Source organism: Rhinichthys klamathensis, unplaced genomic scaffold, assembly GCF_029890125.1.
Source record: "Rhinichthys klamathensis goyatoka isolate OS25496 unplaced genomic scaffold, OSU_Roscu_1.1 h1tg000319l_1, whole genome shotgun sequence".
Lineage (NCBI taxonomy): Eukaryota > Metazoa > Chordata > Actinopteri > Cypriniformes > Leuciscidae > Rhinichthys > Rhinichthys klamathensis.
The window spans coordinates 1,013,792-1,029,813 of NW_026606835.1; the positions used below are offsets into that span (position 1 = coordinate 1,013,792).

Consider the following 16,022-nt stretch of genomic DNA (forward strand, 5'->3'; position numbering starts at 1 on the left):
CCTAGAATCGCCCCCGGCCATAAGCCATCAGAAGCGAGCAAGGGACTGAGTTTTAGTCTCGCGGAAGGTTCAGTCGAGTACCCAGCAGGAGATCTGCACCCACAGCAGGACTCTGAGCAAAATGTGAAATTTCAGACAGAATTACAGCTGCCTCCAACACGGTGTACAGGGCAATTCAGCACAGCTCATCTGGGAGAGGAGCAATTATCCTACAGGGAAGGGCTGAATATTTTTCCCAGCCTCCATTCACACCACCCCCTGAGGAATTCCCGTAGCATGCCTTCACACCAACACCAGAGCCGCCGGATCTCACTGGAAAGCAACAGGAGCTTTTGTTGTGGCGGATTCAGATTTGATGCACGCATCTCTTTTTAAGACACGGTGTCAAATGATTTACCGGAGTCAGCTCAAAAGGGAAAATGAGTGCTCGCAAGTCTCTGGTGTATAACCAGCTCCTGTTTAGACTCCAGCAAACTTCACAAACATGATAAAGCCCACTCTTTAAATGGTACGGCACCGTATCTCAGCACACTCTTAAAATAGAATACATGCTGTTGACAAAAAGAGCCATATGGAGAAGGAAAGAGAAAGAAGGAGAGGGACAAGAAAGAAGGAGAGGTGAATGGGAGAGGAGAGGAAATAGCTCAGAGGTTACTCTTTCATAATTATGGAGATTTCTCATTTCTCGGATGTTCTCCTAAGAAGAAATGTCACACAGTGAGTGTTCAATGGATTGTACTGTTGTTTAACAACATACCGATTGTTCAACTAATGAAACATCTTACCAAACAAACTCTCAGTATACAAAGAGGAGAGTTCATGAAATGTCTCCTAAAATATCTAATGAGAATGCAAGACACAAATGTTAATTGTTGACATACAAAAAAAAAGCTGTAACAATTAAAGTGAATAATTTGGCCTTGGAAGTATTTGATAAGAAATGTTTGAGGTCAAAATGAGATCTGACTTTTTGATGGCAAACTTGTATCTTGGCAAATCTGAGCGTAGTTTTCTTCTGAAACTCTAGAAGAGACACATGTGAGATTACTGGGTTTTTTCCATTTCTCAGGAAACTTCATGGAGGTCTCAGCTATGTTTCACAAAAGTATCAACTTTTTCTCAGATGTTTCTCCTAAAATGCCTAAGCAGGAATAAAAGCAGATTTAAATGAGAAAATTGTCACCATACTGCATTCTGTAATCAATGTGGATAATATATTCCTGGAAGAATTCTATCAAAAATGTTTCAGGTCATTTTCTTCTGAAAGTAGTGGAGATGTATGTGAGAATACCAGCATGTTTTTTTCTCAAGTGCAAAAGATTTCAGAAAAAGTCTCCAGTTGCTTTTCCATTTAATCTCATTACTGCCTAAGAGAACCAATTAAGTGTGATTTTTCTTTTCTGTAGGAGGAGAGGAGAGAAGGGAAAGGTGAAGAGAAGAATCGAGAGATGAAGAGAGGACATGATAATGTAGTCATGCTGAGATGTGTTCCAGCAAAGCCAGCATAAGTCAAACTCCACCGAGCGACTCGGCAGCGAGTTCAATTACAAGTTGGTGCTGAAGGTCAGATATTGTAGTTCAAGTGATACAATGTGCAAAGATGGATGGGCCTGCTGATAATATTTAACTAAGTAATCTCACAGTACAGTGAGAGCTTGTTTAAAGAGCTCATATCCTTGGAAACCCTTGGCTCAGCGAGGCCTCTTATTATAGACCATCGGCGCGGGTGTCCCTCAAACATTAACTCCCGTTACTTATGCAAGTCTGCAGAGTCTCTGACAAATATCCCACCAAAATGAAAGGATGTACTCTTACTGAGATGAAACAAGCTGGTAAAGATGAGGAGGGGCTGGCCACTGCTGTAAGAGTTGTAGAAACCCCTTTGTTGTATAAGTGCCTCATTTAAAAGTTTCCCCTATTTTAAAATGAAAAAGACCTTCCCTCCACACTAAAAAAAAAAAAAAAAAAAAAAAAAGAGTACGAAATGAAGTGCAAGGCGTGACAGACACACGGCTGAGCTGCTTTACAAGTTACTCGCAGCTCCGCTTGATGAAAAAACAGCCCATGAAATGACACAAAAGGTATGCCGCCGTCGAAACCCTCTTTCATGCAGCGAATAGAGAGAGAAAGAGAGCTGCCGTAGAGTGATCAGTGCCTCGCTGTGAATAGTCTACTGTCATCAGCCTGCCTGCGCTTAGGAAAAAGATCTGTCAGCTCTTATCAACGCACAATCACAAAGAGACATTAAAATACAGCATCTGAACTACTTCAGCTTTTTACACCACTCCGTGTTTCTCTACACAATCAAGCACATTTCCCACATCACACGTATATGGCCTTTATACTATTGTGAAGAAAATGAACTGAATGAGTCGGGGCTTTTATTCACGTGGCACACGCAAATTTCCCTGACTACTTGATATAATGGAATATGAAGTACAACTCATTACTCATACTGTTCGGAATCGTTTTTGGGCAGAGAATAAGGATAGCATTGAAATGTGACACATCTCAATTTGTAATTTCATAAAAAAAGTTTCTTGTTTAGTTCTTACCAGTAAATTTGGTTACATTTCGGCTAGATACAATGCTCGAAGTGGAAAACAATCAGTGGCAGTACTCCTCTTGTTGGATATGTATTGTATTTTTATGCAAATATACAAAAATACATATGTATATACAGCATACATATGTTATATATAAACAATATTTTATTCAAAGAGACTAACATCTCTCAGTCCTCCTCATTCACTGCTTAGTACATTGTTTGGAGTTTGACAACTCAGATTTAATGCCGAAAGGCAAAATCTAGGCTTGTAAGACTAACAGTCTTTGTTTAGGAAGAGCAACAGGATAAAAAAAACTTTGAACAGAATAGTGCAGAATTGGTGACTCCCAGCCGACTTTGAGCAAAGTTTAGTTCTTGCCAATTGTTTAGTTCTTACCAACCAATTTGTTTTTATTAGTTTGACTTTAGACTGATGCCACATCGCTTTAAACTCTTCAAAGTATAGCACAAGTAACTGTGCCTTACAACTTGTCATACCGCACAGCATGCAACATACGAGACATATTGTAAACCCACTTGAATGCAATGAGGTCCATCCACCCTTCCTGAAGACATAAAACACATCAATCTCTCCACCGCTCAGCTGACTAATTTTCGTCCCACCACAAACTTCTAGAGCAGAACAGACTTTCGTCCCCGAAGCAACAACAAAAACTTTACAGAAAAGATCACAACATCAAAAGCCCACACACTCTCTGACTAAGAAACGCCCAGGTATATTCTATCAAAGGGAATTGTTGCCAAAATCCTCTTCAGTTAAAAGACGGAGAGGACTGTTTCACATCAAAGGCTGCTGTGGAGTTATGTTTCTGCACTCTTTAATTCTGCAGGGCAAGACGCAATTTTATTTGTATTTAAAGTTTAGGGGAACAAAAAAAGTTGATGCAATTGATATCAGATATCTTAAAAATTTTTGCTTATCCAGCGTTATCATCCCACAGAGCATATTAGATGAAATTAAATGGGGCTTTATACTAACTGTAACAGTATTACCCAGTACCAAACAGCTGCCAATAGAGTGGTGCAGGGATGACGTCAAAACCCAGAAGACTAATCCTCCGCTGGTTCCCTCGACATTTTACTAGTGGTTTTAAAATGTTTCTTTCTTTTCAATTTATGAGTAAAACGAGGCCTGTGGGAAACATAACTTGACGATACATTGACGCTTTTTAAGGTTCCAAACATTCTTTTGTAGTAAATTATTATATAAACATAACTGCTTCAAAATTCACGTTTTCGGAATGAGTGTAATTTATTCTGTAGAACAAAACGTCAAAGTATCGTCAAGTTATGTTTACCATAGGCTTTGTTTTACTCATAAATTGAAAAACCCCATAGGAAAATCTCGAGGGAACCAGGGGTGAATTAGTCTTCGGGGTTTTGACGTCATCCCTGCTCCACTCTATTGTTCTGAAGGTGGTAGTCGCATTGAGGATGCAATTTTATGGCAGTTCGGACCAAAAATAATAAAGGGACAAAGAAAAAACCTTAAGTTTGGATCATGCAATCAAACCAAGAGTGAAAACAGCCTTAAATAAGGGGCGAATCCCACCGCTGTGATCCATTCAGATTGACTGAGTGCCAGAGAAAGGTGCACACTACAAAACAACTTTAAAGCAACACCAAGGAACTTTTCCTCAGCGGTCGCCCTACAGGTTGGAAGCGGAATTGTCCATTACCGCTGTCGTAAATAATTTAGCCTACCGCAGCCTACTGTCGCACGCGCACGCTCGCTGTTTATCCAGCACCGGCTTTGGAATCAACAATGGCAGACATCCCAACCTGCAAGAAGTCATTTCAGGGAGGTATATCTTGGTGACTGGATTGTTGACGCGTGGGGGAGGGGGGGGGGGGGGGGGGAGGCGGGTTGACTAGCTTTCGTGAGGCACACTCGCAAGGTCTCTCGCTCTCTCCCTCTCTGCCGTGCTCGCGCTATGTATGTTATGCGCGCAGTATGTTCTGTCTCGCATGCGCGCTTTAGATTCCGGCAGATTTGAACTAATTTGCGGGCATCAGGGAGTTCCATAGTGTTGCTTTAATAGCAACTAAACCAGTTGAGTGAATATTTGCAACAGAAATCATGAGTGAATTTTGACCACATGCTCCAGCTAGTGATCTGTGCGGGCGCCGCCGTGTGTCCTTGCTGTATAGAGTCATTCAGTGAAATAAGAGATAGAGTCACTCTCATTTTATGGTGGCTATTTTATAATAAAGTCATATGGTTGGACATTGTGATCCTTTCAAATTGGCCCATCTGGAGTGTCTCGCTGCCAGCCAGAGGTCATACTATTACATTTAGCCACTGGTTTTACTATATCTGATATTGCACCTCATCTGTCTGTGAGGGGTGAAAGATGTGATTCCTTCCTGAGAAATCTTTTCATTATCATGACATTTCTCCCCTCGGTTTAAATAAATGCATGAATATAACGGCAGAGCTTTGGTTTATAATGTGAATTCTACTTTGTACTCCTTTTAGAACTAAAATGACCTTTCTGTAGAGCAGTATGCAGACCTATTTGTGCTTTGCATAGCATATAAAGTTCATCTACAGTATTATTAGTAGTACATTATTTTCTTCAATGAAATGTGTCCTCAATGCCATTAAACACATTCCACAAATACATATAGTTTTTTTTGCAGTCTATATTCATCAAATAATCCTGTAAAGCAGTCACTGTTTCCAAAATATTAAGCAGTTTTCAACATTGATAATTATAAGAAATGTTTCTTGATAAGCAAATCAGCTTATTAGAATGATTTCTGATGGATCATGTGACACTGAAGACTGGAGTAATGACTGCTGAAAATTAAGATTTGCCATAACAGGAAAACATTTTTTTTATTATTTTAAATTATAATAATATTTTTCACTGTATTTTTGATGCAGCCTCTGTGAGCATAAAAAAAAAATCCTACAGACTCCAAACTTTTGAATACACACACGCACAACACACACACCACCTGACATATAAAAAGCTTTAAAACCAAAGAAGAAAAAAGAAGGAACATCAGTGGTAATTTAAAATTTATTTTGAAAGCACTTACTTTACTCTCATTTTATTCTTTTTACCACCATTGTCTAGAAAACGGCCTTTAAAAAGGAGTTAAGGAATGTCCCGATGATTTTTATATTGGTCTCAGAGATGAAAAGGAAGAATTCCCTTTTCATGAGCCATATTATGCACTAGCCTTGATCTTGAATTTGGCGTAGCACACCTTTGCCTCACGCAAATACTGAAGCAGAGTGCCTACAAACCCATAAGTAGTTACATATTTAAAGCGACCTCTGTTTCAAGGTTACAGCTTGGAAGGTAGAAAAAAGGGAAAATAAAAAGCAATTTAATATTTGGTCTGTTGTGCTTATGAGTTTGAAAATGTGTGTGTGTGATGTCTATAGAAACATGCAACATCCCCTTTCGGAGACAGGATCCCTCAGGGTCCTCTGACGGAGCGCACACATTGAGTTAAAAGACTTGGAGGTGGGGGGATTTCAAAGCCTCCCCTGCAGACATGCTCCAGCTTTGTGCATTTTAATGGTGAGATATTCAAATCTCCTAGTCTGCCATCCCTCACCCTCATTTCTCCATCAGTCCATGCAGGACACTTCTGTCTGCAGCTAATGGGATGCCATGTACGCAAGAAGAGGGCTTATTTGGGGAGGTCTCTGCCTCCTTGAGGTTAAAGGACCTTGAAATGTGCTTTCGTTTCATTCTTTTTTTTTTCTTAACTGAATGAACTTGGATAATTAAATGGAATAAAATACATTAAAATAATGTAATAATGGTAAGAGGAAAATTGGAGAGGTTCACTAGTCATTCCCCACAGCTGTGCAGGCTATTAACAGCAGTATCAAGGCGTTCTTGCGTGAAACCTTGAAGCTGCTTGCAATAAGAGTTAACAACACTCCCACTGTAAGTCCCCTGCAATGTCTTTGGTAAACAAGGAAATTAAAAATATGCACATAAACCCCAGTATTATAAGATGATATTTCCTCACTGCCACTTGGTATATGAGCAGAACCAGAGCAGACTCTGTGATTTGTTTGTCTAATATTGGAATTCACAGAAGTGTTAACTAAGTAAAAGTGCATTTGGGTGTTAATTTGTTTTCGGGTGTCCAGACGTCTCTAGTGATTTGCGGCCTTGAAGGCTTCATGGCTGTTTGTTAAAACCACCATGCAATCAAAATCAAATACAGTGCTGAACAACATCCAATAATTTGTATTCTATTATACGTTTTCCTAAATCTTCCTAATGACAATTTTATGATGGGTCTATGTACTACAACCACTTCTGATTTAAGTCGTCATGGATTTTATACAATGTAAAAAAAAAAAAAATTTGTATCACAAAATAAGGCAGAAAATACTGTATATTTTTATAGTTTCTATACTGTAATAAAAATGTCAATTAGCACTTATTCATGTATTTTATATGAAAATACCCCAATATGGCTTGAAAACGCACACAAAACCATATATTGTCGCAATCGTGTGTTTATTGTCTTCATGATTCATTAGTCAAAACATTTCTGCTTTTTATTCAGCAACGGCAATAGCTGGATGCCTTTGTCTATATAAGGGATTATTTGGAATGTCATAAATTATTACTTTTATGAGTCTGTTTTGAACTTTCTGGTCCAAAGGTGACATAACATTGATGCACCTAGAAAATTTTATTTTAAAAAAAAGGACAATCACTCTGACTTCCTATTTCAATCAGAAAACATTCAATACAATTCATGTAGACCAAGCCAAAGTTGTGGGCCTCCTTCACAACTGCTAAATGACAAATGAAGGGCTCCGGAGCCTCCCTTTAGTATAATTAGGGACCATTTGAAATGGGCTGGGGTATACATTGACCTTCTACTAAAGGGGGAAAAAACAGGAGGTATAATCTAATAGTTGCAAATTGTTGATGCATATATTAAACATAATAGCGTTGGCTGTTCGCCCTGCACTGTTTCCCATGTGGAAATGCCCCGACTGGGCTACAGATCAATGGATGGACAGAGTTCACATGACATCTGTTTGATCAAAGTTTCCACACCAAAGATCTGGCATCGTAATTGCATCGGATCGGGCCACTGCGGAATGTGGCTTCGAAATCTAAACGAGCCACTGGGTTTCAGAGTCACGGAGGATAAGAGCTACACGTTCTGTGCTGAAGGACATCGCAAATTCTTTTACATTACCATGATAATAAAGAGAAAGGCTTCCAGTTGCTACCATTAAGGCAAGCAACAAATATATCATCCCGCTCCCTGCGTTCTAAAGAGTGGGCATGATGTCCTGGCCCTAAATTGACCCTCACTTCTCCCGTATCAGAACATGCATAAATACCTGGGGCAGCAGAAACGAGGAAAGCTATTAATCAACGGACACGGGGGCTCAGATCTGGAACGGCTTTAAATCCAATAGGAGATTCCTTTCAGATGTTTAAAGCCCAACGGTTTAATATCCCCGCCATCCCCAAGTGGGTAATTGTTTCGCCGCCGCAGACAGAGAAACTGTCGATCAAGTCTCGCTTGACCTTGTTTCTGTGTCTGTACTGACCTCCGGAAATGTAAAGCAAAGATCATATCACATAAAAAGCAATACTCCCACAAACGGGCCCCAAGCTGCAAATTGATTCTGCTGCCATGGAATTCACTCCCATCTCAGAGAAGCAGAGGAGGAGGGGGGCATTAAGAAGGGGTCTCCTTCCGCCGCATTCATCCTTTTTTTGCAGATATCTGTCCTGCGCGTCAGCTCGCAGATTTTTATCGTTATGAAAAGGCACTCTGCATATGCTGCCGGAGCTCGTGCCGGTGACAGATAGCAGAGGGACAAATAAGCCGGAGACTCCGGGCTGCCGGTGTTTAACACATTTCCTCTGTCGTGGCGCTGATAGCAGGTTCAATTGTCTGCGGTAATGGGCCGAAGGGAGCAAGAGCCGCCGTGACGACATTGCCCAAAGCGGGCCATGGAGATTGTCTCAGGAGACCGCCGCCCCCTTTGTCCCGACGAGAAGCCAGCAGACGAGATGGTTATCCCCGCACTGTCCGAAAGCCACCGTTGTCTATTAAATCCCCTAAATTGAATTTAAAAAGAGTCTCAGATTACGTTAGAAAGTCTGCAGATGTCCTTGCAATGGACCAGGGACCAGTGACCCATAGCCTAATTAAAATTCAAGCTGAAAAAAAGTTGTACTTTGATCAAATCAAACTTTAATTAGCTCAGATAACCCCAAGCTACCTCCAAAACATTACCAACTGGAGGAATCGAGGACATTCTTTTGGAAAATTCATCATCCACGGGAGATGCGCTAGAGTATGCACAAAGGAGAACGTTTCGGCACAATTAGAATCAGCTTTAGAAACAAGCATCAATAACGGCCATTTTCCACACAAATCAGCATAAGGTGATTGACCTTTGGTACATTATCATTGTCCGCCCCTTTTGCACAGACCAATGTCAAAGGTCCTGCTAGCCAGAGGTATTGGCAAAATCAAATTCCCCCAACCTTCTGGATCACTCGAGTCGGTGCTAAATAATTGATGTGACCATTGAGACCGGTGGCAGTGGCGGTTGCAGTGATTTGATTTCAGAGCCAGTCTGAATGGGTTCAAGATCTTTACAGACACCCCATTGAGGGCCAGTGAGAAATGTCAATCGCACCTCATCTATGGACGGGGGCTTCTCTGCTACACAGAGAGAGCGGCAATCTCCAGGCAATCTGCAGCAAGTTCACCATCCACATTTAATGAGATACACACACACACACACACACACACACAGCTGAAGTGGTAGAACAAAGAGACATTCAGTTGTAGCTCTGACAAGTGTCAACTTCACTGCAACAGTGGCACGTAAGAGGATTTCCTTGATAATATGAAAGAAAAGAGAGTAAATGACAAAACGGGGATATTATCATCTAATTGACTGCTATGTTTGCGTTACATATTTGCATGTTTGTGAAGACAAAGTCTATGCAAATTGTTATGGTGGTTACTGATTTGATTTGTAGCCACAGGAATCTAGCCAAAACAACTATTGCAGCTTTTGTCAGTTCATTACTAAAAGTGTGTGCACTATGTGCTGAAAGAGGTCTTTCTTGTTATGTTATGTTATGTTATGTTATGTTATGTTATGTTATGTTATTTTCTATATCAGTGCGCACCATTTCTGAACTCCCTGAAACGCCTCGATTGAAGTCTTAAGTTTTCTTCCAGGAACGAACATGTCACAATATTCCTCATTTAAATAATTCCCAGCCAAGGGATAGGCAAAAAAAAAAAAAAAAGGGGGCGAGGCTTGGTTGAGTCAGTTAGTAGTGTGTTGAAACTTGCGGTTATGGTAAGGGGCGTGACATTTCCCAAACACGCTCGAAGTGGTTAACCAATCACAACACACTGGTCCAGCCAACCAATCAGAGCAGATTACACTTTTCGTAAGGAGGGGCTTCATAGAGACAGGAACTAAACAGAGCGTTACTGATAGACTGGTAAGAGAAGTGCTGAAAAAATGTAAAATAAGTGAAAAATGTTTTTTTCATATTCAAGCATTAAAACCTATTCTAGTAGACCCCAAAAACAAAACTTTGAAAAGTTTCATATATTAAATAAATTAGCTGTGCATTTAATCATAATGAGCAAAGAGCAAAAACTGTCCGGGTTAAATGTTTTTTCATCTGTTGTGTTGCAAAAGGCCCAATTTATTTTGTATCCCATCACATATGTTGAGAATATCATACAAATTTATAAATCTAATGAAATGGAACAGACATGTTGTCTTGCAGATTTATTTCATGTTACTTTATGAAACTTCCATATGTTTTGCTGTGCATCTGACAAACTAGAATTGTCACGCTTGCACGGTTCATTTTTCGGTCGGCGTGATGAGTAACGCCACCCTTGTAATTCTTTTCAGGTATTCAGTCAAATTCTGCACCAGCAGACAAGCCGTTCACAAACACCTGGGATTTGAGCATTCTGACTGGCGGAGGCTAACTTAATCATCTATAATTGGTGGAGTGGTTCTCATTTATAGTGACTGACAGCATTGATCTGTCTCAAAGGTAATACATCAGGCCTAATAAAAAAAGGAAAAGAAACAACAAGTCACATTCCAAATGAGCAGAAAAACGGCAACATGACACAATGTAAAAATGAGACCCGCATCATATCTTATTGAGGAGTGAGTCTAATCCCCAGAAAGAGAGAGGCTAGATATCGATGTGCATGATATTAAATTTAAAAATCTTGGGACCTTAAATAATTTAAGCGTGAAAGATCACAGAGTATTTGATCTAGTCTCTGTATCAAAACTACATTACACAGGGCAAAAACTGTGACAGAGCCTCAAAAAGAGAACTTTACACTGTCTCACAGCAGAAATGTCACAACATGAGGGTTTTCGAGATGCTAGAGGGGTGCTACTGGTGCATGGATTCACTCTCTAAAGATTTCAGTGAGGCATGTGCTTAGACTGCTCGCACACATGGCAGAATACACACGGATAGGTTTTTGCATGTAGCTCTGAGAGAAAATTAACCATTTGTTATGATCACATTGTGAGAAAGCTATAGCAAGAAAATCTGCATCTATTGTCAAAGCTGCGGCCTTGAGGTTTGCATGCATTACAGTTGTGCTGTACACAAACGATACGTTTCATTAGTAACCCGAGGCAGTTTATTTGTTGCCTGAGGTATCGATACCGAGGTAACAGAGCTTGTATCACATGTTGTTTGTCAGTGACTTGAGCTTGAATTCACTTGCAACATTTCCTGTCCTCTCTCAAGCATAGTGTAAATAAAGAGTAGTGCAAAGGCAAGTATAACATTTGTTTTTGTCTTTGTCGAGAAAAAAAAAAAACTCTTAGAGGAGATCAAAGGCGTCAAAATGCTGCAACTCAACCAACTGTACATCTGGTTCATTTGACAATAATAAAAAATTCAACCTCACAGCCAACAGCAGAAATTCGATTTGAAACAGCCTGTGATACTCAGCTAGGCTTCAGTGTGCTTTTCACACACGAAAAGCTTGGATGCATTTTGTCTGATTCCACAGTGCTCAGAAAAGCTCTAGGCAAAATACATGACCAGAGTAGATTACTAGTTTGTTTCACGATTAAACCTCTGCGATGCTATCTCCGAGCCTTGGGGATCTTTTAGCGAAGGACTGCCTCCGGAAACAATGTTTTGCCTGTACAGATTAACCAGAGGAACATCTCTCGTCCAAATTCTCCTTGAAAGCCTTGTGACTCTCGAGGAGATAATTCCACCTTTCCAGTCCTCTTCCTCCCTCTGTGTCATCGGGCCTGAGCTTTGGACCAGAGTGTGTCCCTTCCCCTTCAATAAACTACGTTTCAATGGCCATCCAAGTCATGCGCAAGAGCAATGAATAACAAATTTGTTGAGGAGTAAGTAATGTTAGGTTTGCTGACATTGGCAAGCCTTGCCACACTCTCAGACTGCAGAAAAAAGCAAAAGATAAATTAAAAGCCTCGCACATATATCTTTGTTTTTTTTTATTGTATGCATTGAATCAATAGCGCTATTTGAAGGTTTATTATGATACAAGACACTTTCCTTTTTCTAAGGAATAACAGCAGTCTGCTTGAGGTTAGATAGTCTTATCCTTACTCAGCACTTCCAGTCAAACTTTCTTTTGTTGGGTTCTGTGATGTTAGGCGTAAAATCTTCTCGAACAGCTCAATTTCTGTTTAGCAAAGAGGTAATACTTTACAACGAGGCTCTCTGTGCTAAAATTAGTTAATGCAATGGCATTTATTTGACTGAATTAGTGTTAATTTCTACATATACTAATGCACGTTTAAAACTCCAGATATTAGATATTACGAACATGAATGAACAAAGAATAATATTATACTTATAAATTAACATTAACCTAGATTAATTATTGCTGTACATCTGGTTCATTTGGCAATAATACAAAATTCAACCTCACAGAAAACAGCAGATATTCGATTTGAAACAGCCGTGATGAATTTTTGTTTTGATTCCACAGTGCTCAGGAAAATGTTGCTCATTATTAGTCCATGATACCTAATGCATTAGCTAATGTTAACCAATTGAACCTTTGTGTAAAGCTGTCTTCGCATTCATTACACGTTACTGTTGACATAGATAAATGAGTCCATGATTTTATAATGTTGCAAAGACAACTATATGAAACACCCTGCATAAAGAATTTCACCTCAATTCTTCATGCATATTTACACCAATCAGTCACAGTGTTTCCTTTGCTTTCAGCCTGTCACTGAATTGGCATTAATTCACCACCTCGTGTGTTTATCACCTGCAGGCCTTGTCTAAAAAGTGCTGTCCTAAATTGCCAGTTAGCAGATAAAGGTATTTTGTCATGGGGCAGGATTTGTAATTTCAAGGTATACTAAATTATAAAAATATTAAAGTATGTGAACATTTCAAACAGAAAAAAAAAAACCCAGCATGTGTATAAATGTGAACGCCTCAAGCTTTGCTCTGTAATAGAATATTGGACTTTTCCTATAAGTTGAAGGATATAATTCAAATGAGCTGAAGCATTTTAAGGTCAAAGGAATATTAAATTCATGCAGCACTGACATCAATTTTCTGACAAGAAAAAATAAACTATAGCGCTTTCTAACTGCACATACTCAAATGCAAAGCAACACTCACACAGGCCAGAAGGAAAGGTGTGACTGTCCATGTCAACTAACATAAAAAGATGAATGGCTTTTATATGAAATTAGGTTTAGCCTCTTTAAGCACCTTTTCATCCGTGTTCAATGTTTCCACATAGACACAGCACAACTTTTACAGCCCCAGTCCAAAGATGTGTCAATCTCACAGAGCTCAACTCTCAAAACTCTGACAATCACACGTGAATCCTGCTCTCTCCTTCTCATTCCATCTCCATTTTTGCCTTTCTTTCCTCTCATGCATCACACATTCGACTGTCCCCCTCCAAAACAGATAAGTGCAGAACGCGGAAAAAGCAAACCACGACCACGGAAATTCTCTACACGGTGTCGATCAGTAAAATTAGCATGACAATACTCACTGTGGGGAGAAGGGGGCAGTCGGAGCGTGGCGAGTCACTCTGTCCGATGAACCTGCACGGGTGGAAGAGCGGGAGAGAGAGAGAAAGAGAGAACAGTCAGCTGTGAAAGCACAGTTAAGAGAAAGGGAGGGGTGACGAAGAGCCGGCACATACAGAAAAACACAAAAAGAATCTGAAACACAGAGGAGAACGAGGATGAAGCCGAACGGTAGGAGAGAAATGGGGAGGCAGCAGAGGGAGGGGAACATGTGATGAGAATAAAAGACACGTGGGAAGATGCTGTACTTTTAAAAGTTCGACAAACGAACAGGGGAGTTTTCTTACTGTTATTCAGTCATGTGACACCACTGGGTGAACTAGATACCTTATTTAACCTTGCAGTTTAAGCATAGTTGTTTACAGTAGCAATAGAACCAGGCAAATATGAGCTTCATTGTGATTTGCATGGCAATACAACATGTTTTTGCAGTTTTAATGATTTTCGGGAATGCATTAATGAAATCATTTACCCAGAAATTTCAATTGCAGCAGTGTTACTCACCCTCATGTGATTTGAAATACGTACTGTATGCTGTTATACTTTTTGTGAAATACAAGAAATATCTTTTAAAGAATCCTCTCATAGATATTTTCCATTCAACGACATGAAAATGGCAAAAAAGTGCACCATAAAAGTCATCCATATGATTTGTGTACTATATTACAAGTCTTCTGAAGCTGTACAATAGCTTAGTGTGACGAACAGGCCAAAATTGAAGTCAATATTAACTTAATCAGACTTTTCAGTCCTCAAATCAAATATGGCATCTATGGTGAAGGTTGAACGTCATATGAACCACTTTCATGGTGCTTTTATAGTCCGTTTTGTATGTTCCATGGAAAAAAAATAACAGTATAGTTAGTTTCGGAACAACATGAGGTTGAGTAAATGACAGAATTTTCATTTTTTGGGTAAAATATTCGCTTGAGGTTTTTCTTTTCACAGGCTAGTGTTTGTCTCGAATATGTAAGTATGTGTTTCGACAGTTCTATCAGATCACTTTATCTCTGAACTGCCATTGATAGAGAACTGATGATCAACAATACAACACTGCACTGTGAAGCAACTCTCTTTTTTTGGTATCTCTGTTGCTGCCCAACGTCTCATTCTCTCTTTCTTTCCATTCTACTCTCTCAGGGGTGTTTTATCTGCAGAGACAGTGTCACCGGGAAAAACAAAAAACAAGATTCAGATTAGCAATAATCAACTATATAAATATAAAAAGGATGAATATTACAAAATATGAGATTAAATATTGAATTAGCCACCTACTTTCTAAAGTAACCGTGTCTAAAAGGTATATGATCACATTTTCCCATTGTTCTGAGAGTATTTGTGGGCAAAATTCAGTAATTTCAATAGGAATTCACACGATCTGGAATTTCTTGTGAGAGGCGAAAGATTACCACATTGACCAACAGAAAGCTAAATTCACAACCGCACCTTAGCAATGACACCAGTGAATAAAGTTTCAGATGAAGGTGTATATCTCCCATTGTGTTCTCAGTGAAATACTGAAGAAATAGTCACGTGTGAGAAGCCATGTCACGGTCACTGACAAACCTGCCTATCATGTCCGCAAGCAGTCCACAGATCAGCATAACATGGAATGAACTGGTTAATATGACTACCGGTAATTACAAAGTTAACAACGTCACAACTTTGTCACAACCAGCTCAAAACGAACTTAAAATAATGACCTGTGAGTAAGCTGATTTTAAGATTGTTAATTTAAAAATACATCTCACTGTAATGTTTACAGAGTATTTGATGACAAATGATTTGAACGGACGATGCAAATAATAAGTCCAAAAACAGTTAGTGGTGACAAACAAAAAAGATGCTTTTTTACTGTATATTATAATTAACATTAAAAATGCATAAAAGCATGTTAACATAAACACACTAAAACCTAATATTTGTTGTCAATTGGTAAATGCTGATCCGTATGCCTTAAACCATAAAATCTGTGTAAAGATCAAAGGGAACTGGAACATGAATTTACATCCGACTAAAAAAAACCAAACGCAGAGGGACTTTGCCTCCTCATTTCAGGAGTCCACAATGCAACACTGTTCTTTCTGCTTCTCAGATGTGTGTGTCTCTCTCTCTCCTTCTCTCCTCGAGTGACAAAAGCAAGACCCCATTCCTAATCTGACCCCAAAACAGCAACGAAATCCCCCAGGCCTTATCATCCTCTGCCTGGGCTCTGTTCTCGCTCTTCTTTCATATCCCCTGCCTCTCTTTCTTTCTTTCATTCTCTCCCTCTCTCCGTCACTCTCCATTGCATCCTCTCTCCCCAGTATAACCTCTTCCTCTGTCTGCTTCTCTCTGTAAACGGCTTTCAGCCGAGCAGAGATTACC

General features: G+C 39.6%; 1 protein-coding gene across 1 annotated transcript in view; it reads right to left on the reverse strand.

The window, feature by feature from the left end:
• The window catches only part of rbfox3a (RNA binding fox-1 homolog 3a), a 296,882-nt gene extending 283,001 nt beyond the window's left edge, over positions 1-13,881 (reverse strand). Inside the window, 2 exon segments of the mRNA XM_056271415.1 lie at positions 13,619-13,670; positions 13,772-13,881. Of these exon segments, the coding sequence (XP_056127390.1) occupies positions 13,619-13,670; positions 13,772-13,866 (147 nt within the window). The 5' untranslated portion in view covers positions 13,867-13,881.
• Positions 13,882-16,022: the final 2,141 nt, after the last annotated feature.